This window comes from Columba livia, chromosome 3 (genome assembly GCF_036013475.1).
Source record: "Columba livia isolate bColLiv1 breed racing homer chromosome 3, bColLiv1.pat.W.v2, whole genome shotgun sequence".
NCBI classification, from domain to species: Eukaryota; Metazoa; Chordata; class Aves; order Columbiformes; family Columbidae; genus Columba; species Columba livia.
In genome coordinates this window covers 70,383,455-70,403,206 of record NC_088604.1, presented here as the reverse complement: position 1 = coordinate 70,403,206, position 19,752 = coordinate 70,383,455, and the positions used below count along the sequence as shown (strand labels likewise).

At 40.3% G+C, this 19,752-nt stretch overlaps 1 protein-coding gene across 2 annotated transcripts in view; it reads left to right on the top strand.

Annotated features, from left to right (window-relative positions):
* UTRN (utrophin) overlaps positions 1-19,752 on the top strand; it is a 372,502-nt gene that overhangs the window by 26,884 nt on the left and 325,866 nt on the right. Inside the window, exon 1 of one of the 2 annotated variants that reach the window (XM_021294904.2) lies at positions 8,334-8,488. The exons of the other annotated variant lie outside the window; for it this stretch is intronic. Within the exon in view, the coding sequence (XP_021150579.2) occupies positions 8,395-8,488 (94 nt within the window). The 5' untranslated portion in view covers positions 8,334-8,394. Of the gene's footprint in view, positions 1-8,333; positions 8,489-19,752 lie in introns of those variants that run through there. 2 annotated transcript variants of the gene reach the window in all.

Here is a 19,752-nt window from a genome sequence, read left to right as displayed (position 1 = left end):
CATGCTGGCTTTGCTTGAAGGTTTCTGGGAGTTTTATTATTATTTCTTTGTGGGTGGTGGCATTTGAAGAATACAGGAATGCAATCCCTCTGTCCAGTGGAGCTTTGGTAATTACTCCTCTGCACACTTGAGCTTAAATAACTGAGCCCAGTGTTTTCCATTTGACCTGGCAGAAGCCTGCAAAGGATATGCACAGAAAGCTTGCTGAAGTTTTCTTGAAAACAAGTGAGGGTGTAAACATGAAACCTTTTACTGCCTTGCGAAACTGAATCAGTTACTGCCCCTCAGCTGCTTGCTGCTGCCTAGTCCTCTTCCCGCCACATCTCCACTGACAGGACAGTTTGTGTGAGCTTTCCCTAGCTAGTGCCGAGCTGAGTGAGGTGTCACCTAAAGCAGCTGTTGCTTAACCTCTTCAGTGATGTGAGACTGCGCAGGTCCTCACCCTCTGTTTGGGAACCTGGACAGGTGGCTTGAAATGGTGAGCTTTGCTTAGGAAAGGATGTGCACCTACCTTTTCACTTCTGTTGGATCTCTGCTTATGAGTTTGGAGAGGCTTGTGGTGTGTTGTGGTGGTGGTGGTGTGGGTTTTTTTTTTTTAGGTGTTTTTTTCTCTCTGGGTAGTGGTTCAGTTGTGCCATGTGATTTGTCTCTCTTTCACACTTTTCTCCGTCCCTGACCCTTTGATATATAGAGATGCTGTGCTAAACTGAAGAGCCTTCCCTCTGAGAACTTTAATTCTGTGTCTGTGGCCCTAAGAAAGCAGGTTGATGCTGTTTGTTGCTTTGTTCTTTGTTCTTATTTGATTCCCATTGGCAGTGCAGCATGGTGGCTCCGTGTTGCCTTAGCTGCTACATGATGGTTATCTGTAAACTGACCTCATCCTCAGTCGAGTTTAACAATCAGTTGTTTTGCAGGTTTCAGTAGGTTCAATATTTAACAAAGGGCATGGTTTTACCTCACTCTTTTCTTGATGTGCTAATTGGTGAGGGAAGGGAGAAAGAAGGCCATTAATTTTAACAGTAGTTTTAATGATGCCCTTCTGGTATCTGACAACTGTGACGCAATGGAATTTTTTTTTAATGCAGTCTTTGCATAGTGTCATATCTACAAAAACATCTGATGTTGGATTATATATTGGCCTTGTTGAAGTCTTGGCAACTTTAAACACACAACAATTTGCAATTTGTAGCTGTTAAAAGGAGATCAGTAGCTAAAGGTTGTGAGTTGGTGTGTAAGCTTTTAGCAGCGAGTGCAGTGTAACTATCGGGACAAATTAACAAGAGGTATAGTAAGTCTGTAGATAGCTCAAGGCTTCAAAGAGGATTAAGCTGGAACCTATGTTTTGTGTGAAGTTTGTTTGGGTGATTCTTTTTCTTTTGGTAAAAGGTTCTTATGTGAAAGTAAAGACTCAAACTGTGGTGGCAAAATAGGCAATTTTCAGGTGGGTTTTCTGGAGTGTGAACAATTTTGCAGGGTGTCTCTGGCATGGTGTGGCACCCATGTGGTACCCAGGGCGATGGTGCTGCTTGGGGCCCTGGGCTGGGTGCAGGCACCTCGGCTCTGGGCTGGGTCCTGCACACCCAGAGTAGCCTTCCTGTGCTGAGCTGAGTAGGTATTGTTGTGGTGTGGGGTTTTATTGTGTGGTGTTTTTTTTGTGTGTGTGTTTGTTTGCTTGTTTTTTTAATTGTGACAATAGCAATGCTATTTCAGAAAGAGGGATGCTTGCCTTGGGTCCTTGACAAGAGACAGGCTTATCCTTTGTGGAGTGAAGAGTTTAACTGGAGATGCATTTGTGTGGACATGTAACTGTCCTCTCTGTAACTACTGTATTTAAAAGACTAACTCCAGTCAGCACAAGGGAGTTGGCCTACAGTCAACTATATAACCACAGGGAGCTTTGCTTTTTTTTTTTTTCCTTAGAGTGCCTCTCATAGTTTTTTCCTGGCTTTTATCTTTCTGGGCCAGGAAAAGACAGCCTATTGAGCTTAGGGAGCTCTCTACCATACCACTGCTGTTCAAGGATGGAATGGGGAGACATGGGACTCCTAATGTAGGCTTTCTGCAGATCCCTCTTTTCATGGTGAACAAAACTCCCCATCCCCAGCATGGTGACTACGAGAAGTCCAAAGGACTTCATTAACAGTTCCTGCAGAAGGCGGAGTAGCTCTGCACAATGCTGTTGCTCTCTTTGCCCTCTGTGGCTTTTCCTTTTGTAACAGGGTGAATAAAATACATTGTCGTAAATTGGAAGGGAAGTAGACTGTCTGGGTGGGAGAAATTTAGTGCTAATTTTAAAAAGATTGGTAATAAATATGCATACTTGTGACAGCCTGGTGGCAGTGCACAAATAAGTAGTGTGCTCTAAATGGTACAGTTGAAGAGTTAATGTCTTAGAGGGTGCAATCTCTTCACCCATGTGTCACCACAGGGCATTAAAAAAGAAAAGCAAACTTGGAGATGTTGAAAGTTGCAGTTGCTGGTGGCACTTGGCTCATCACTGATGTCGTCGCTCTGACTGCACTACTGCTGAAATGTGCCTGTGATCAATGTAACTCTGATTATCTCTTGTCCTTCACCCCAGCAGCAAGAGGTGAGGATTTTAGCTTTCAGGCTGAAAGGCAGCGTGCTTGCTCCAGAGCTGCTCTCCAGGCTTCCTTGCGAGCTGTCCTTCCCCTCCACAAACCCCAGTGCCTCTGCACAGCCCTGCTTGGTCTGTGTGGGGAGAGCTGGGAGGTTGGCTGTTCCTCTTGGCTTAAAGTCTATCGCTGTTTGGAGTGTGTATATATAGCGTGTGTGTATAAATGTAAGTATAGAGAGTGGATAGGAAGGTTATATCTAGAGGTTTAGCATCTACTTTATCTGATTTTGTGGTACCTAAAGTTAGAAGGTGGACAGGAAGGAGCTAGCTCCTATGGGACTTTCAGTATTCGATATATCAACACACAGTCTTTGAAGTACTCTAGGTATCTCTTCTGCTCTTGATAGGATCATTCTTATCTGAATACTCCTTATTGCTCTGTACCTTGACCAGAGTTTGCTAGCAGAAGTATGTTTAACTAACATTAGCCAGAATGGATACCTATGGAAGTGTGCTCAAAATTAAATCAACCTACATAACTGCAATTAAGAATGAAATCCTATAGGTTTCCCATTCCTACTGCCTACAACATCTAACTTGAAAATAATGTATTGGAAGACACTTTCTAAGAAAAAATCCTTGTGAAATTCAGAAGGAAGCTTTGAGATGTTTCTGTTCTTGGAGCCACAAACTGACATTTAAAAAAATGAGTAACAGGAAAAAGAAGAAGTAAACTTCTTTATTCATATATTTGCCTAAAGCATTAATTTCCAAGTTTTGGATTGCATCCTGGCATGCAGAAGGCAGGAGAGCAAGATGTGTTTTGGAGGCAATGTCTTTTCCTGAAGCAGCTTCTGATGCTGCAAAGCGTGCTGAGGGCAGCACTCTGTCCCGGGTGGAGTTGCCCACTAGCAGCTCTCACAGCCCCTTGGCCACTGGGTTTAGCCCAGGCTCCCCAGTCTGTCCCACTGCAGCAGGGCAGTGCCTGCTGCCAGGGCAAGAGACAGTGAGAACTGTAAACCACCAGGACAGCTTCTTGGAGAGACCAGGGCAGCAAAACTGATGGGCCTTCCCCTGTGCTTGGGCTTGCATGCTGCCACCTGGGGCTCAGCACAGGGTTCCCACTGAAATACGTGTCACACCCCAGCATACTATTGTTGAGCTGGGCATCTGTAGGAGATTAATCAAGATTCGTTTTATAAAGGTACCTGTGAATGTGCAGGAACATTGTTTCAGAAGGTGTGCTCAACATCTTAAATGAGAAACAAAATGCAGAAGGCTCCTACATCTCCTGTGGACCTGCTCTCACTCCTCAAGGGCTGCTGGAAACAGGCGGCCCAAGATGTTTTGTGAAAGGGGGTTTGCTGTTTGTGCATCATGGCTGGGTTTCACAGGAATGATTATAGTGTAGACAACACTTCTGGAAGAATAATGTGCCCTTCAGGTTTCCTCAGTACTTTCTATTACATTCAGTATCTATACAAGAGAAAAAGGGATTCCCCACCCCCACCTCTCTCAAAGATAAAAGAGAACTTTGAAAAAGAGTAACTAAAACTGTGGAGATTCTTGAAAGGTGTCACAATTTGTTATCTACAGTTGCTGCTGTTATTTCTTTTGCAGGATGAGTTGGTTAAGTGCAGCAGCCACAGACACGCTGTTTTATAAGAACCATGTGTGTGAAGCATAGCATGGCTGAAGCTCCATGTGCTGGCGGGGTTTGGTGTGTGAGCACTGAGAGAGTCTTTGTGTGTGTTATCTGTACTGTAGTGCTCCAACAGCTCCCATACTCAAACCTATGCTCCTCTTCCACAGTAGAGAGGGCAGTTACTATGTTGCAGGTTCCTTTCTTAGGAGAAAGCTCTATGCTGACATGAACCTGCTCTGCTGAAAAAAGTATTCAATAGAAATGCTTGAAACTGTGTTCTCCAACTGAAGCTGCTGTTGCTGTGGGCTTCCTGGAAGTAGAGGTTACACTAACGACCAGTTTCCATCAAAATGCAACAGGCACTTGAAACATCAATTTCTGTCTACGTTCATGTTGTTGCCTTTTCAGCATCCTTCTCCTCAGCATTGCCCACTAAGCAACCTTGTTTGCTTGCTCAAGCAAGCGTTGTGTGGTCTGCTAATCCAAAACGTCAGGCCAGTAAAAAAAAAGTCTTGTCATGTTGTTGTAGTGAAATAAAACATCCTGAACCAAAATTATGGGGTGTTAATGTCCCACAACATAAGTGCTAAACTAGAAACTTGTTGTAGCAGTGTTACTAATATAAAGGGTAGGGCTGGAGAGGTAGTGCAGGAACCCTGCAGGAGGGTGTGCTCCTCCTCTAGACAGGAGAAGGCTCTTGGCTTGTGTGTGGTGGAGAAGGAAGATGAAGGAGGAACTCTGCATCTCCTTGTTCTGCTTCCATAAGAAATCCTCTAGATTGTTGTTTTTTTTTTCTCTCCATAAAACAAGCCTTTCTTTGCAGACTTGTCCAGAAGAGTGGGAGTTCAGAGCAGGGTGAACCAGAGTCTACTTGGAACAAAACGAGAAAAAGGGAGGCTGTGAAAAAGAAGCCAGTTTCCTCTTCCCAGAGTCAAGGCATTCAAGGCTCTTGGAAGGTTCCCAGAAGGCAAAGAAGAAGTGGAAACCAATTTCATTCTAGAGTGCCTTGCATACAGGGGATTTTCATAATTAAAGGATGTTGCCCTCTACTCCCATTGTTGTTTGCCTCTGTGAACTTTAATTTTACTTTGAATCCAGTGCTGACTTCATACATGCTGGGGCTGCGATAGAGAAGTAATCTTAAGTACTTAGGAGCTCCCCTTCAAATGAATGGATACAGCTCTCTGTTTTTGTGTGTGTGTGTTTGTTTTTTCTCCTCTTTTTTGCTTTTTTCCCCACCTCTATACTTTCTTGCTTTCGTGTTCTCTTCTGTGTGGACTGAGCTGTTGATGGGTCATGTTTGACATATGAAGTGTGGCATTTGGAGCTTCTCTTCTACAAGGATGCAGTTTCCATCTAAGCTCCAGTTCTGCTGAAAACAAAGTAAGTTTGTCATGTATTGATCTTAGCCTTGTTCTTGTCCGTGCTTTGTAATACGTGGGCAAGCACAAAGACATGATTTCTACTTAGTAGACTTCTACTTAGGCTTCACCCTACTTCTCCTTTCCCATTGTAGCTTCAGCTGGTCTGTTTGGCTGGTCTTTTTATCTTACATGATGATAAGAGGACTAGGCAGCCTGCCAGCTGCTGTTGAACTATAATAGAGCCAGTGGTATGTACGAAATTTGATTACTGCTGTCAACACTAGACTGAATAAAAGAGAGAACATACTCTAGTCAGAGAGCTGCTAAATAAATGGCCTATTGAATTCAGTAGTAGTAGGAATAAGACCATCTTCTTCTCCTAATGAATGAAGTACTTTATGGGTAGAGAGTGGGCTAGTGTGTTGAACTCTTGAGTTTGTTTTCAAAAAAGCAAAAAAATCCTCTTTTTGCCTTCAAAGATTTCTTTCCCCAAAAGCTTCAATGTCTCTCTTGCTTAACAGCTCATGTGGTTAATGCATGGATTTCACACCCAGTACTTCAAATTTTGGCAGAGCTCATAGATGCACTTTAAAAAATTTAGCCTAAAAAATATTCCTGCCAGCCTAAAACTAACTTATGTGAAGATAGGTTCTGATGTGAAACTGATTAATGTTAATAAATTTATCTCCATTTAGGCAAGAGATGTACTATGTTTAAAACCAAACCAACCCCCTCCTCTATTAAGTTAATAAATATTCTCAGTGTGTGTTCTTATTGAAATGTTGGCTTTTCAAAGTAAAACTTGCTGTTAAATAAAAGCAGTTTCTCAAATATATATGAGGTAGTATCTGATGGCAGGCAGAGCTTGAGAGCTGAGGTTCTCTGTAAGGTCTCTGGTGAACATTATTTTCATGTTGAATATTTTCATGTTGAAGTTCAAGAGATTAATGGAGGCTCAGAGACCCTGGTGTTTCTCTAACTGCTCTCACTGACTCACTTTCTTCGTTGAGGAGTGGGAAACTCAGGAGTCCTGTAACAAATGAACTCCTGAAACTTGCACCTGCTCTTCAGTCCGGGCAAGTGTCTGACGAAGAGAGTCTTTATTTGTTTGTGTATGGACCTTATATTGTATATTGTAGTGGCAGGGACCAAGGTGAGATGAGGTATTGCATCAGTGGGAGGGCACCCTTCTGGAATGCAGACTGGTCTTGGTAAGACCTGGTCTTACCACCTACTGCTGGTAAGACTTGTGGTGTACGTGCATGGTTGCCCACTATTTGTCATCGTATGCTTGGTAGAGTTGGCAGCATCTTTTTGATTTGGGCTTGTGAAGTGCTTGGCACAGTAAAGTATACATTTGTATTTGCTGTGGCAAAATACAAATAGTTTGTTTCTAAAATAGGAATCTTAGCTTTAAAACTTTAGTACTTTTCCGTGTTGCTCTTGTTTGTATAGTCTACAGAAACGTTTGGAAACAAATGTCGGATTTAGCCCCCTGAATGTATGGTTGTCTTTCTTTGTGGAAACAAATCTCCTTTTGTGTGTATCTTTTAGGCTTCAACTTGGAGGAATTTTTAAAATTAAAAAAAAAAAAATATCCCACAAAAGAAAGCAAGACCAACTTCCACTCTCAATAAAATTTAAAGAAAAATCTAATCTTGACACCCGTGACTATCCCCTCAGTAGTGTCTGCCTGGTATGTGGCACAGTAAACTGCTCCAACTGAATATTAATGAGGAGATGACAGCTGTGTTTAGAACAGTTGTCTGATAGGATAATACAAGAAGATAGACTAATAAAATAGCATCTTTCTGTTTTTGGGACAAATTCTCCTGTGTACAGCTCCTCTCTGGTGGTAGTGCCTGTACTTCTGTGTTACAGCTCCTCTTGTGTGACTTTTTGTCACTATTGGAATTCTGTACAGTTTAATATTCTAATTTGTGTAATATGGAATCACACATCTTTCATAAGTACAGAATTTGAAGTCAGCTCAGTTTGACTATGGATTTGGCACCAGAATGTTGAAGGTTGAGGGACTGGATTCACCCTCTCTATTGATGGTAAACACAGTTTAGAGGCCCACTTGTAGAATAACTCTGTTTTCATAAGCTTATATTATTGACTTTCTGCTTTGCTGGACTGTGATCTATCTTGTTTGGAAATACTGCACAGTGGAAATGGCATGCCCAATCAGAACTTTTAATTTTTGACATGGAGAGGATTTTTTTTTTTAGAACTTATTTTTTATGCTGAAATCTTGTGTTTAAATTTTCTTATGCTCGTTTAAAAGGCCATTTAAAGATCTGGATGCTCACCTTGCAACATTGCTTTGGTTTTGCATTCTATTGAATGTGTGGCAAAACTGTTATGGTAATACTGCAAGCTTTTTGCAATATAAATGCTAAAAATATTTAGAATTTTTAAAATTAATGTTGTATTTGAACAGAAAAGGAAAATTGCCACCTTCTTTTCTGTTTTCTGTAGGTAGAATTTTACTTGCTGGTGCTTTGAAAGCTGGAGTGTCCTTCTGTTTTTGTAAGGAGTAGCAAAGCAGTGTATTCATCTGTTTTTTAAGAGAAAAAAACCTCAATTAGCTTGAAGTCTGCTACTTGTTTACGTGCAGCCTTTTAAAAGGTTTATTTCCTGAATGGTTTTGTCAGTCACTGCGTGGTTGGATGTGTCAAACCCTCTGAGGAAAACCAGTGCTTCCCTCCCCCTCGGATCCCGGCATGCAGTTCTTGCACGGCTACTAGCGTGTACTTCCTCTGCATCTTCACTTTCCTGTTTTTCAAAGACTGAGCTTGATCATGAGTGTTCAAACAGCCAAAAAAGTTGCATGGAAAAATTACAAGGTTGCTGTGCCTTGGGATACCGATAAGCAGACCTGTTACTCTCCACCGGGTGAGTGCACTCTTACCTATGTTTTCAAGGCTGTGGTGGATAAAGGGTCCGGTCATGTGGGTCTTTTTTATCTTCTACACCTGATGCAAGCTGCTTTTCTTGACTTTGCTCAAGTTTGCTGACTCTAACAGGGGCAGGTTGTGGAAGGCATGGCAGGAAATGCTCCAGCTCCATTGCAAGTGCTGTGTGAGCCCTGGCTGCGTCACATCTGCAGCCGCAGATCTTCTTGGTAATGCTTGTGTCGTGGGCTGCCCTTCCACCTATAACATGTTAACTTTTTCATGGTGTAAGTTTTATTACTCTTCCATCTGATTGAAAGTCTTCATGCCACCAATTTTCTTAGGCTATGGATGAAGTTATGGTGATTTCAGTATTTAGTTGTATTTTGAATCTCTACAGTTCTGTTTACTGTGTCTTCTGAGACTTCTGATTGTATGTACATATTAGCAGCACCTTCACCCTTCTTTTTTTCTACTTTAGTGGTATCCCCAGGGAACAATATTTCCTGTAATTTGGAAATAATATGTTCTAGGGAGGTGTGCTTTGGAAGAGAAGAAATTTGGGATGTTTCTCTTTCCTTTTCTTTCTACCATCCTTATTGCCTGAAATCCCAATTGAAATTTCAGGGGTCAGCTATTCCACTGTTTTGTGACCAGGACCAAATAATACAGATTTGTCACACAAACGCAATTTGAGGATTCCTAGTACCTGTGAATATGCTGTAAAGATACAGTAACTGGCAGATGGGGGCTGATTTTGTGAATTAGTGTCAGAACTTCATGGATGCAAAACCTGCTGATCAGTAGGGAATTTGGTCCATTTGATTCAACTTTTGACGTCTTTATTTTGGTATAAAGATGGAGTATGAATATGGGTTTTTAGAAAGAGAAACAAAAATCCTCTTCAGATGTAGCAGTGTAATGACTAACTTTAGAATAAAATGATGGGCTGGGACTCTGATCTCATGCATATTTGCTTCTAGAACAATGAGGTGGATTTGGATATATGCCAGTTTAGTTGAGAGCAGAAAGTTTTCCATTATGGCCCAGTCTGAACTGTTAAAACTGACAAAAATGTCAAGGAAACTCAGTAAAGTGAGTGGAGTTGCTTTTGACTGACTCTGGAGAGCTCACTAAATGACAAATGTTGGAGATCTGGTGTTCTTCAAAATCTGTATGTATTCAACCTGCTAATGAGGTACAGCTGCAGTTGATCACTCCTGGGAAGTTAGAAGTAGGAGAAAATCAGTTTGCTTGGTTTTTAACCTGGGCCATTGCTCAGGGGAAATGCTTGTTCTGGTTCTGTGCATATCAGTGTGGGCTTTGTAGGACTATTTATCAGATTTTTTTTATTCTTTTATTCTTTTATCATTGTATTTTTTAGAAGAGCATAAACCTGTGGCAAGTGTCATAACCTGCTATGCAATTAACTGATGAACACTGCAGCTGTGAAACCTCCAAAATGTTCATCTATAGGGAGTCAATCACTTTGAGATTTTCTGTTTCAGTCCTTTGGGTGCTTTTAATGTGCAAGTGCCAGTGTGTGTACACAGATATTTGGTGATGTTTGTGTGCCTATGGATGATTTCTCTGGTGCCTGCCTGAAGTGGGGCTAGTCTAAGGTGTAAATCTAGTTGAGTAACAGCTACTTGTTTTTTCAGGTTCTTTATATGGTTGAACTGAGAGTGCTTAGTGATTGTTTCTTAAGGTCTATTATAACTCCTATCAGCTGAGAGCCCTCTGTTTTTAAAAGCATGTATATAATGGCTGGTATATTGCAATTATAGTTTTTCTTAATCAAGCAACGAGATTTTTCTGGGTAATTCCTTGCATTATAATGTTCCTAAGTCTTTATAAAATGTAGAACTGTAGATGTTAGATTCGCTTTCCAGGCAAATGACAGTCTCAAATTCACTGTCATCTGCTATCTTTTTTTTTTTTTTATTAATACTATGTATTTGGAGGTTGTGAAGGACTTGTGGCTTTGAACACTTCTTATGAGGGCTTATATTGGAAGTGCACAGAGAGGACAAGAACAAAGCTGAAAAAACATAGAAGGTGATAAGCATGGAAGGTAAAACAAAAGAAAAAAACTAGAAGGTGTTAAGGAAATTTAATCTGACAGTGGAAAAAAGCCTTTCTCTGAGAGGACAGAATTTTCAATGATGCAGTACTGGAAATATTCAAGCAGGAAAAAAATGGGTGAAAAAGTTGGGAGGGTTGTGTGTGTAAACATTTCTTCTTTATGTCCTTCACTTTTCACACAAATCCAGAATGTAAGTAACTGGGACACTTTTGAGAAGTTTAGGAAACACCTTGTGTAGAAGGTGTAGGGGTGATTTTAGGGCTGTGAATGCTGCAGTGTTGGCAGAAATGTGGCTTTGGTCAGCTGCTTCCTGTGAGAATTGGTGGGGGCTGGAGGGAGGTTGAAGCTGATATCTGATAAAGTATTTGAATTAGTTTAGGCCAAACCAAAATGGATACGACTTCTTCTGTCCTCTGAAGCCTAAATAACATGAGCATGTTTAGTCAGAGATTCGTTTATGGTCTAGATCAGGTGTGTTAAACTCATTTTCACCAGGGGCAACATCAGCCTTGTGGTTGCCTTCAAAGAGGTGAGTATAATTTTAGGACTGTACAAATGTAACTACTCCTACATTTATACAGTCCTAAAATTATTTTCGGCTCTTTGAAGGCAACCACGAGGCTGATGTTGCCCCTGGTGAAAATGAGTTTGACACCCTGACCTAAAACATACCCAATAATAATTTAGCTCCTCTAGTGGGTTGTCCTTCTTTATAAATGTCTGATCTATCTTAATAACCTTTTAAGATTTCAGGTCAGTGACAGGTGCTGGGAGTGTGGTGGCACTGATAAGGCTGCATGGTGCCTAACTAGAACAAAAGCTGTGTCTTTATCTGAGAGGGGAAAAAGGAGGGGTTTTCACACGTTCTTCACTTGCTCAAACAAATGAGCTCTCTTCTTCATTGCTAGTCCATGCCATGGGAGATAATTTATATTCTTTCAGGAAAACTTCTGAAACCGTTCCAGGAAAACTACTGGGCTATTTTGTATGTATATATGTATACTCTACTGGTGTAGCAGTATCGGATATGATTATTTTTTAATTTTATTTTTTCTACCTCAATTGCCTTATTACCCAGATGGATGTCACCCTGTCATTTGAGGGGAGGTTACTTACCCTGTATTAAGGAGGAAGAAGAAGATGCCAGTTCTGTGAAACCTTCTGAAAGGGGTTGCCCTGTGCCACTGTTTCTATAAAATGTCAACTCTTAAAGCCAATAAAGCACTCTGCAGTAATTGAATAATCTATTAGTATCTTAGCAATATGCCACTACATATTTTATTTCATACAGTTATCAACAGAAGCAAAAGAGATCAACTTATATCTTAATGTGTGAGCTGATTGTTGTGTAGCCTTCACTCCAGTCATTAAAAGGAGTGTTATTTATTTATTTATTTATTTATTTATTTTTAATAGCAGTAGGAAACAATGGCAATGACATGACTGAGGCATTCTGCAAACTGGTAGTTTGAGAACATATCTTTTTAAAGTGTACGTTTAGCTTCTGTTACCATTTGGGTCTCCCTTCTTGCTCCAATAGCCTCCCTGTGGAAAGCCTAGGAATTCTAGCCTACAAATTGAAAGCTTCCTTTCAGGTGGGAAGGAATTTGTCTGTGTTCCCACAAGATATATACACTCATAGCAGCTTGAAATTATTTAATCATGAGACGACAAGCCCTTGCAATAGTAAAAATAATATTTACTGTATTGTTCATGTTACTGTAAGCCCTAGGTTTGTTGGTTTGCTTAGTCCAGCTGTGCTGAACCTCAAAACTGTTTGATTTGATACAACTCTGGCTTTTAAATATGTGAAAATAGTATGTTTCCTTTTTGGCAACATCTTTTGATGAAAGGTGTGTTCTGAAACACAGTGCAGTTGTACATGAAATGTATAGGAACACATTATGTAGCAGTTACGTTGTATTGCATAGTTGCCTTTTGGGTCTTCACAAGAACTGATTTTCAGGTTCCAAAGGACTTTTTTTTTTTTTTAACCTCTTCTTATATATAGTCAATGCACATGCACACTGAGAAAGTTGAAAATATTTTTTCTGTTGTCTTGTAGTATAGTACCTTTGGTAAGCTGTGGTGGGGTGTTTTGCTGCTGGATGTGTCCTTCTGCATTGTGACAGCTGGAGTGGTGCCAGTGACTCATTTCTGCTGTATGGAGAAACCATGTTCCCTCTGGCTGATGAATAATTTGCCGCAGGTTCACTTTCATGTTTTCACTGCAGTGTTCTGACCCTTAACTGGAGGGCCCCATATGCTTCCTGCCCCGTCCCTGATGAATAGGGCAGGAATTGGCAGTGGGGTGGGCTGCCCGGTGACCTGGCCGTATGGCATCTGGGTGGAGCGAACTCCCATCGCCACTGAGCCAGCAGCTGGGAAAGCAAATTGCGGTAATTCCCTGGCTGATCCTTCCAGCGGGTAAAAAGCTTGTGCTGCAGGAGAAGGAGATGCCTGTGCTCTGACACTTGTTACACACTGAGATGAATTTCTACCTAAATGTTCAGAAAAGCAGTGAACAAATGGTTCAAGGGTTCTCTGCAGAAATTTGGGATGTGGTGGCTGATTTCTGTGCTGTGCAGGGTGACAGTCGGCAGCTTTACCCTTGTGTCTGCCTGGATCAAACATGGCACTCAGCAGTGTACATAGACAGCTTTCTGTAATAGTTGACAGTTAAAAGAGCTTGTATTGCTTGTGCAGATGGAAGCAGGATCGTTGTATCTGTTTTGCTAAATTTCTCTACCATGTGGATTTCATACTGCAGTTATGAAATATCTCCTCCTTATTGAGATAAGTCATTATTCAGGCTTGCTGAACTGTTCTGGTTCTGATTAAATTGAAATTAGGGCCTGAGATTACTGATTTAGCATATATAGATGCAACGTTCAGTTGCGTGCATAGGATGCGGAGAGGGCTGGGCAGATACTGGAACCGTGACCATGTCAAAGATCACGTATTCCCTATTGTTCTGCTAAAGTGGCTGACAGCAGAGTGCACCCAGGGTTTTAGCTCCAAGGCAAACTTCTTAAAGAAATAGTGTATGATTGCCTGGCAGGTCCTGTCACTGCCTGTCCCCTCCTGTGCTGGTGACTGGTTCCAGCCCAGCATTTTTGTGTGGCTGTCCCTGCAGTGTCCCCCAACACCGAGGCTTCAGGACTGCCTGCTTCGACTTGAAAGAGCATCAGGCTGGACTTCCTGAGTTGGTGAAGTGGAGCCTTTAATAGAACTTCTTTTTCTTTCAGCTTTACTTTTGCCCTGCTAGAATTGTACAGTTGATCATTTTAAGCTTCAGATTATTTGAAAAGGTTGTTAGCTGGGTTAATATCTTGTAATGCAAAATATTAAAGCAATTCATAAAACACGCTGTGCAGACCATTGAAATTAACTTCAGCTCCCAGGTCAGGTACAGTGAAATCAATATTTATTTGACCTGTGTGACCTAAGTCTTTTTATATATAAGGAAAAATGTTCATTTCCACTGCTGCTTTTATTGTAGCAAAAATATAGTATAGCTGATACTTTCAGAAAGTAGGACAATAGATCCCTTCTAAAGCTACTTTTGCTCTTGTACGTACAGTCCATATACAAATTTCTGTCAGGCACACTCCTCTCTAAAAAGTTAGTTGCTATTTCTCCACTTCTAATGCAGAAAGCAAATAAATAAGATTGTTATCATTTTAGTTGCTGAAATAAATATAAACTTGGAATTGAATATTTGAAAACTAATCTGTAAAACTAAATATCATCCATGTTATTTTCTCTGCTTTTCTATATTGTAGATCTTGCATTACATTTTTTTACCCAATAGTTTGTTACTAATTCTTGTTGTAGTTTTCCTTTCAGTGAATAAGTTTTAAGCTTCAGCTTGCTGCTGACGATTTGAGATGAAAGGTCATACGCGAGTTCTTAGAACTGCGTAAAAGGAAGGCTGAAAATGCTGTCACCTGATGTCTCACCATCATTCCTGTGTCTGTTGCCATGAAATCTCATGCGAGTATTCCTTATCTAATCTACAAGCAGTGACTCCAGTAGCTAAAAAGAAAAAAGTTTCCAAGTGTGGGTTAAACAGATAAGTTTCTTGTGGGGACATGCCTCAGCCTTTTGTTTAGTCATCATGAACACATGTAGAGTCTCTCACAATGATCAAGCTCATTTCTCAGTTTAATAAAAATGAGAGAAAATGTTGTTGATAAGCTTCAGTGTCAAATGATGACTTACTGATAGCGTACTTTGCTGTAGTAAGCAAGCAATAAAAGTGCTGGGCACTTAAATGGAAGCAGGTATTTTATTCTTTTGGTTTTGACCTATGGTTGGAACTGATTATACCAAAATTAATGTTAGCAGCAAGAGGTGCAAATGCTAATACCTAGACAAGGTTAAAGCAATTGCAGTATAACTCTTGTGTTTTTAGTTAATTCTGATGTAGTTTCATTCCTATCTTTAATATAGTTGAATGGTATTTTCGTGAAAACAATCCAACAGTCTTTTAGTCCTGCTTTGATGCACAGTGCCAGCCTTCTATTGGAGCCATGTTTGGTTTTGAGTAATTTATCTATGAGTGACTAAGGGGAAGAAAGTGCTTCTTCTGATTAAGTCATTTTATTGGTTTTGCAATTGAAAGAGAAACCAAGATATTGCTGACAATGCAAGATATGTTATCCCTCCACAATATTTCAGTTTGGCAATGTATTAATATCAGAAAACAGTGCTCTTTAATTCATTGCTTGAATCAAATGATTTATGAGTGGTAGTGTGCAGTACTACGATACTTTTCTTGTATATAGAGCATCCATCTTGTTTCTCTGGTTGTGGTGGTGGTTTTTTTTTTTTTTTTAAACAATAAAAATAGCTTCATTAGTTTGCCCTCAGGAGTTAAGCTGTAATTATTTTATGGCCAGGTAAACTACTTTACTGCCTTATTGGACATTCTTTCCTGAGCTGAAGGGAAAACTCTTTCTGCATAAATTGTTGTAAGTGTGCCTTGTTGCAGTTGATATTGTCTTCATTGACTCTGCAAAACAGGTTTGCTGTTTGACCCCCATGATGGGTTGACCTTGGTGGCTGCTGGATGCCCACCCAGCTGCTCCCTCACTCCCTGCCTCAACTGGGCAGGGGGAGAAAGTAAGATGGAAAAGCTTGTGGGTTGAGATAAGGACGGGGTAATGCTTGTCAGTGTCAACCGTGGGCAGAGCAGACTTGACTGGGGGGAAAATTAATGTATTGACAAATTAGAACAGGATGATGAGAAACAAACACGAAAAACCTAAACCACCTTTTCCTTATGTCTCTCTTTCTTCCCAGGCTCAATTTCACTCCTTTATTCCCAAATCCTTGCGCTCCTCCCCCAGTGGGAATGAAAATGCATGCTTATTTAAATTATATCTTAAAATAGATTTTTTTTTTTTTAATTATTTGTAAGAAAAGCTGGCTTTTCTTGGCAGACACGTGTGGTCAACCCTCAGCAAAAGCACAAGCTTGAAAACCTATGGTCCAAAAATTTCCAGATGGTAAAAATAGACTATGGAAACATTAAAATGGTCAGAAAAAAATGTGATTCTGAAAATAGCTCAAAATATGATTTAGCAAATATGGTAATGCTTGTGGGAGCAAAGTTTGGCTTGACAGTGTTTCCTTGTACCTTCCTTTATGGTGCGTTCCTCTAAAACCAGCACAAATGAAACCCATGTTGAGGCAAGCAGACTTGTGTTAAATATTCGCAGCATCTTGGAAACAGTCCTTATCAGCTGCTAAGCAAGTGCAATGTTCTGCTGTTCTGTGTGTAAACACCGCTCTTGGTTTTAAAGGCATCGAGGGAGGAAGCCTGCAGGTAAAGTAGGACTGCTTTACAGCCAATATAAGCAGAAGTAGTGGATGTTTTCTAGTCCATTTTGCTGAAGTCCTGGCATGGTATTCCTTATTCCCAAGTGCTGTCCTGCCTGCAGCGCACACAAAACTGTGTGCCCTGAAATTGTCACTTTCCAGAGCGACAGAGGGTGAGTCAGGCCACAGTGGTAAAACTTACGTGTCCTTATAGCATTGTCCTAGGGAATATCCTTGAACATTACACACAGCAGAGCAATCACAAGTAAAAAATTAGCTATTGTTTTGACAGTGTTAAGGTATTCTTTATCTGTATTATAAGAGAATATTTGGCTAGCCTAAAAATACCAAGCCTAGCTATTAAACAAACAAAACCAAACAACCTAAACCTACAAACAAAACCAACCAACCAAAAAAAAAAAACCCACAGTCCCCTCCTTCCCCAAAAACACACAACAAAAACCCCAAACAAAAAAATCCCACCACAAAAACCAAACAACAGAACCAAACATATCTAAGTACGTACACAAATTTTCAGTGTCTGGCGGAATTAAGAAAAATGAGTGTTTTTCATCAGTTCAGTAGTTCAGCATTAATTAATTAAAAATTGAATGTGGCACTATGAATAAATTTGTAACCATCGTATTTTTCATAGTGTACTCCATGGGAGCAGAGCAGAGGTGATGCTGGAGTTGGCAGAAGTTCCTGTAAAATGGCTCAAGCGGCCTGCAAACCAACAGGCGTTATGGGGGAAATGCTTTACTGCCTTAGCAGTAGCTCTTGAAGACTTTTGCAGCAACTAGATGGGCTGCTTTCCAGTGGAGGAGTGCTCTCTCACATCTAATAAATCATGGAAGCTTTTTTCTTGTATCTCTGTCTTTGTATATTCGTTCTCCTGTCACATTTTTGTGCAAGCAAAAGTGAATTATTGAGCCTTCACCTTTGCAAGAAACAAACCAAATGTGCAGTTGAGGAAGAGTTAAAACAAAGTTCTGAAATGGTAACTTAGATTGTCAAAGAAATATTTCTTTTGGGTAAAGCTCCCTAGTATAGGTAAGTGATGTCATGTGCGCTTTTACCTTTGCACAAGTATGATATTGCTTAATAGTGTGGTGTTTTTTGTGTCGCCTTTATCTTTCCTCCTTTTCTGTTATGCTTAAATACCTCTTTGAAGTTCTTTGATAAATCTGCCATTTCTTGGGCTCTTGTTTCATCCAGTCCTTCCTGATGTTACTATTAATATGGCACTTCTATATTTATCTCTTCACTCTAGGATTTTGTGTCTTATCTGATACCTGCTTTCTGTCTCCATCTTTCCCCCTTCCCAAATTCCTTTCTGCTGTCCTGTGGTTTAGACATTGACATGATCCAGATGATGAACTTGTGTCATAGGCTTGGAGATGACACAATAAATACAAACATCCATGTTTTGTCCTTGCTCACTCTTAATCTTTTGCAATTCTTCTTCCTCTCCCAAGAGTAATTGTACTCACATTCTGCTTTCTTGTATGGCTTTGTCCACTTTGCTAAAGGTAGAGAATGAAGGTAGAAATTCATTGTTTTCTGGAAGATTTAATTTATTTTTTTTTTCCCCATAATGTTACTGTCCAGAAGGTGCAGCAAGTACAGCAAGTACAGCTTGGCTCCTGGAGTTCTGGGTCACATTCTCGTGCTCCCTTACTGAGCCCAAATTACATTCTGCATTTTAAGGGTGAGAAGGCTGGTAGACACTCTTCATTGCAGTTCCTTTTTGCTCCCATGTAAATTCTTGAGGAATAACAGCAAAGCATTGTGACATGAATAGAAAGAGTGGAACAAAGTGACTCTGGTTATAGACAAGACTAAAGCTTCTGAGCTTTTATTTAATTTTTGGCAAGTTGTTGTTGTTTTCTTTGTATCCTTATCTCTGCAGGACTGGAGACAAGCCTCTTGCATGTAGAAGGTTGTAATTAAAAGCACCAAAATTCAAGCTAGCGTAACAGGTCTTAGTCATGCTAATTCTTTTGAGAGCAGAAATCTTCACATATATTCCTTTTTCTAGCCTCCTTCGACAGTCTGGTGATTCTTCCTTTACGCTCTTTCCTTTCACACAGTTTTCACTTGTCATCTTCAAAATTCAGGGGTTCTGCTTCTGAATAAACTGAAGTCTGCAAAAGTTGCTGTGTGAAGCCAGTCATGGCAGTTCATGGTTGGACTGAAAAGATGCCACAGGATGAAGCCAGGAAGCTGAATTCTGGTCCATATTGCCTTTTTAGTACTTGCAGAGGCCTTGTTAGCTGGGCTGTGCAAATTTTAGGGGGATGATAGCAGTATTTAGTAGAATAACTATGAAAAAGAGAAGACCGTGTATCTTCTAGCCACCTGAGTTGCTCTTCAAATATGAATTTTCATTTCCAAACCTATTGGACAGTGATAAGGTTTCTTGTGCTTTTAGAGCAAGTAGCAGGTAGATAGATGACTGCCACATCCAAAATGCACTTGGTCCAGCTGCGCCAGTTCAAAGACAGGTGTGTAGTCAGAAGAATTCTTTCCTTGCCACTTTGATGTGGTAGGCTTCCTGAATACTTGGGTTTTGTAAATGATCCTACTTGTGCTACAGGTTGGTCATATGTGTCAGCAGTGGACAATCTGAAATATGAGCAGTGTATTGCAGCTTTCTCCATGATGCTTCAGACAGCTATGTGCAGGAGTTCATATGCACTTCCCTGCATTGTTACTACTGTTTCCCATTTCCTTGCTCCTTTGCAGCTTAAAAAGTTCTATTTCCTTTTTCACTGCTGCTTTGGTTGTGTGTTCTGGTTAACAAAATACTCTAACTTTTAATGAGTAGCCCTAAAATAGCAGTAGTGTGGAAAATTAGAAATTGCAGGTGACATCAAATTAAATTAGAAATCTTCAGATGTGACTATCTAATCCATGTTATGTGAGTTAAACTTCTTTACCATTGCATTGTGGATGAAAATGTTTGTGTTTCTTAAAACATAAAGTGGTTTTGTGGTTTAGTTTTTGTGACTGTTATGCAAAGGAACAAACAGCTGCAGAAAAATCTTGGAATAGGTGTTTAATATTAAGCTGTTTAAGGTCCTCAGTGGTGTTCATATTACAATGATTTAAGATGATATGTTAAAGCAGAGCAACTTAAAAGATCTATGTAGGTGGGAAATGGAATCTAACTAAATTGCAGGCATGATAACATAGTTAAATGTCACAAATATTTGGCAATTACAAAGCAGCCAGACACAAGCTGACTATTTGAAAATCTCATGTGTCATATCCTCCTCTCTGCTTGCCTCTGAAGGCAAAATACTAACTATCCCCAGCCAGCATAATCACTTAATTTTTGCCCAATGTAT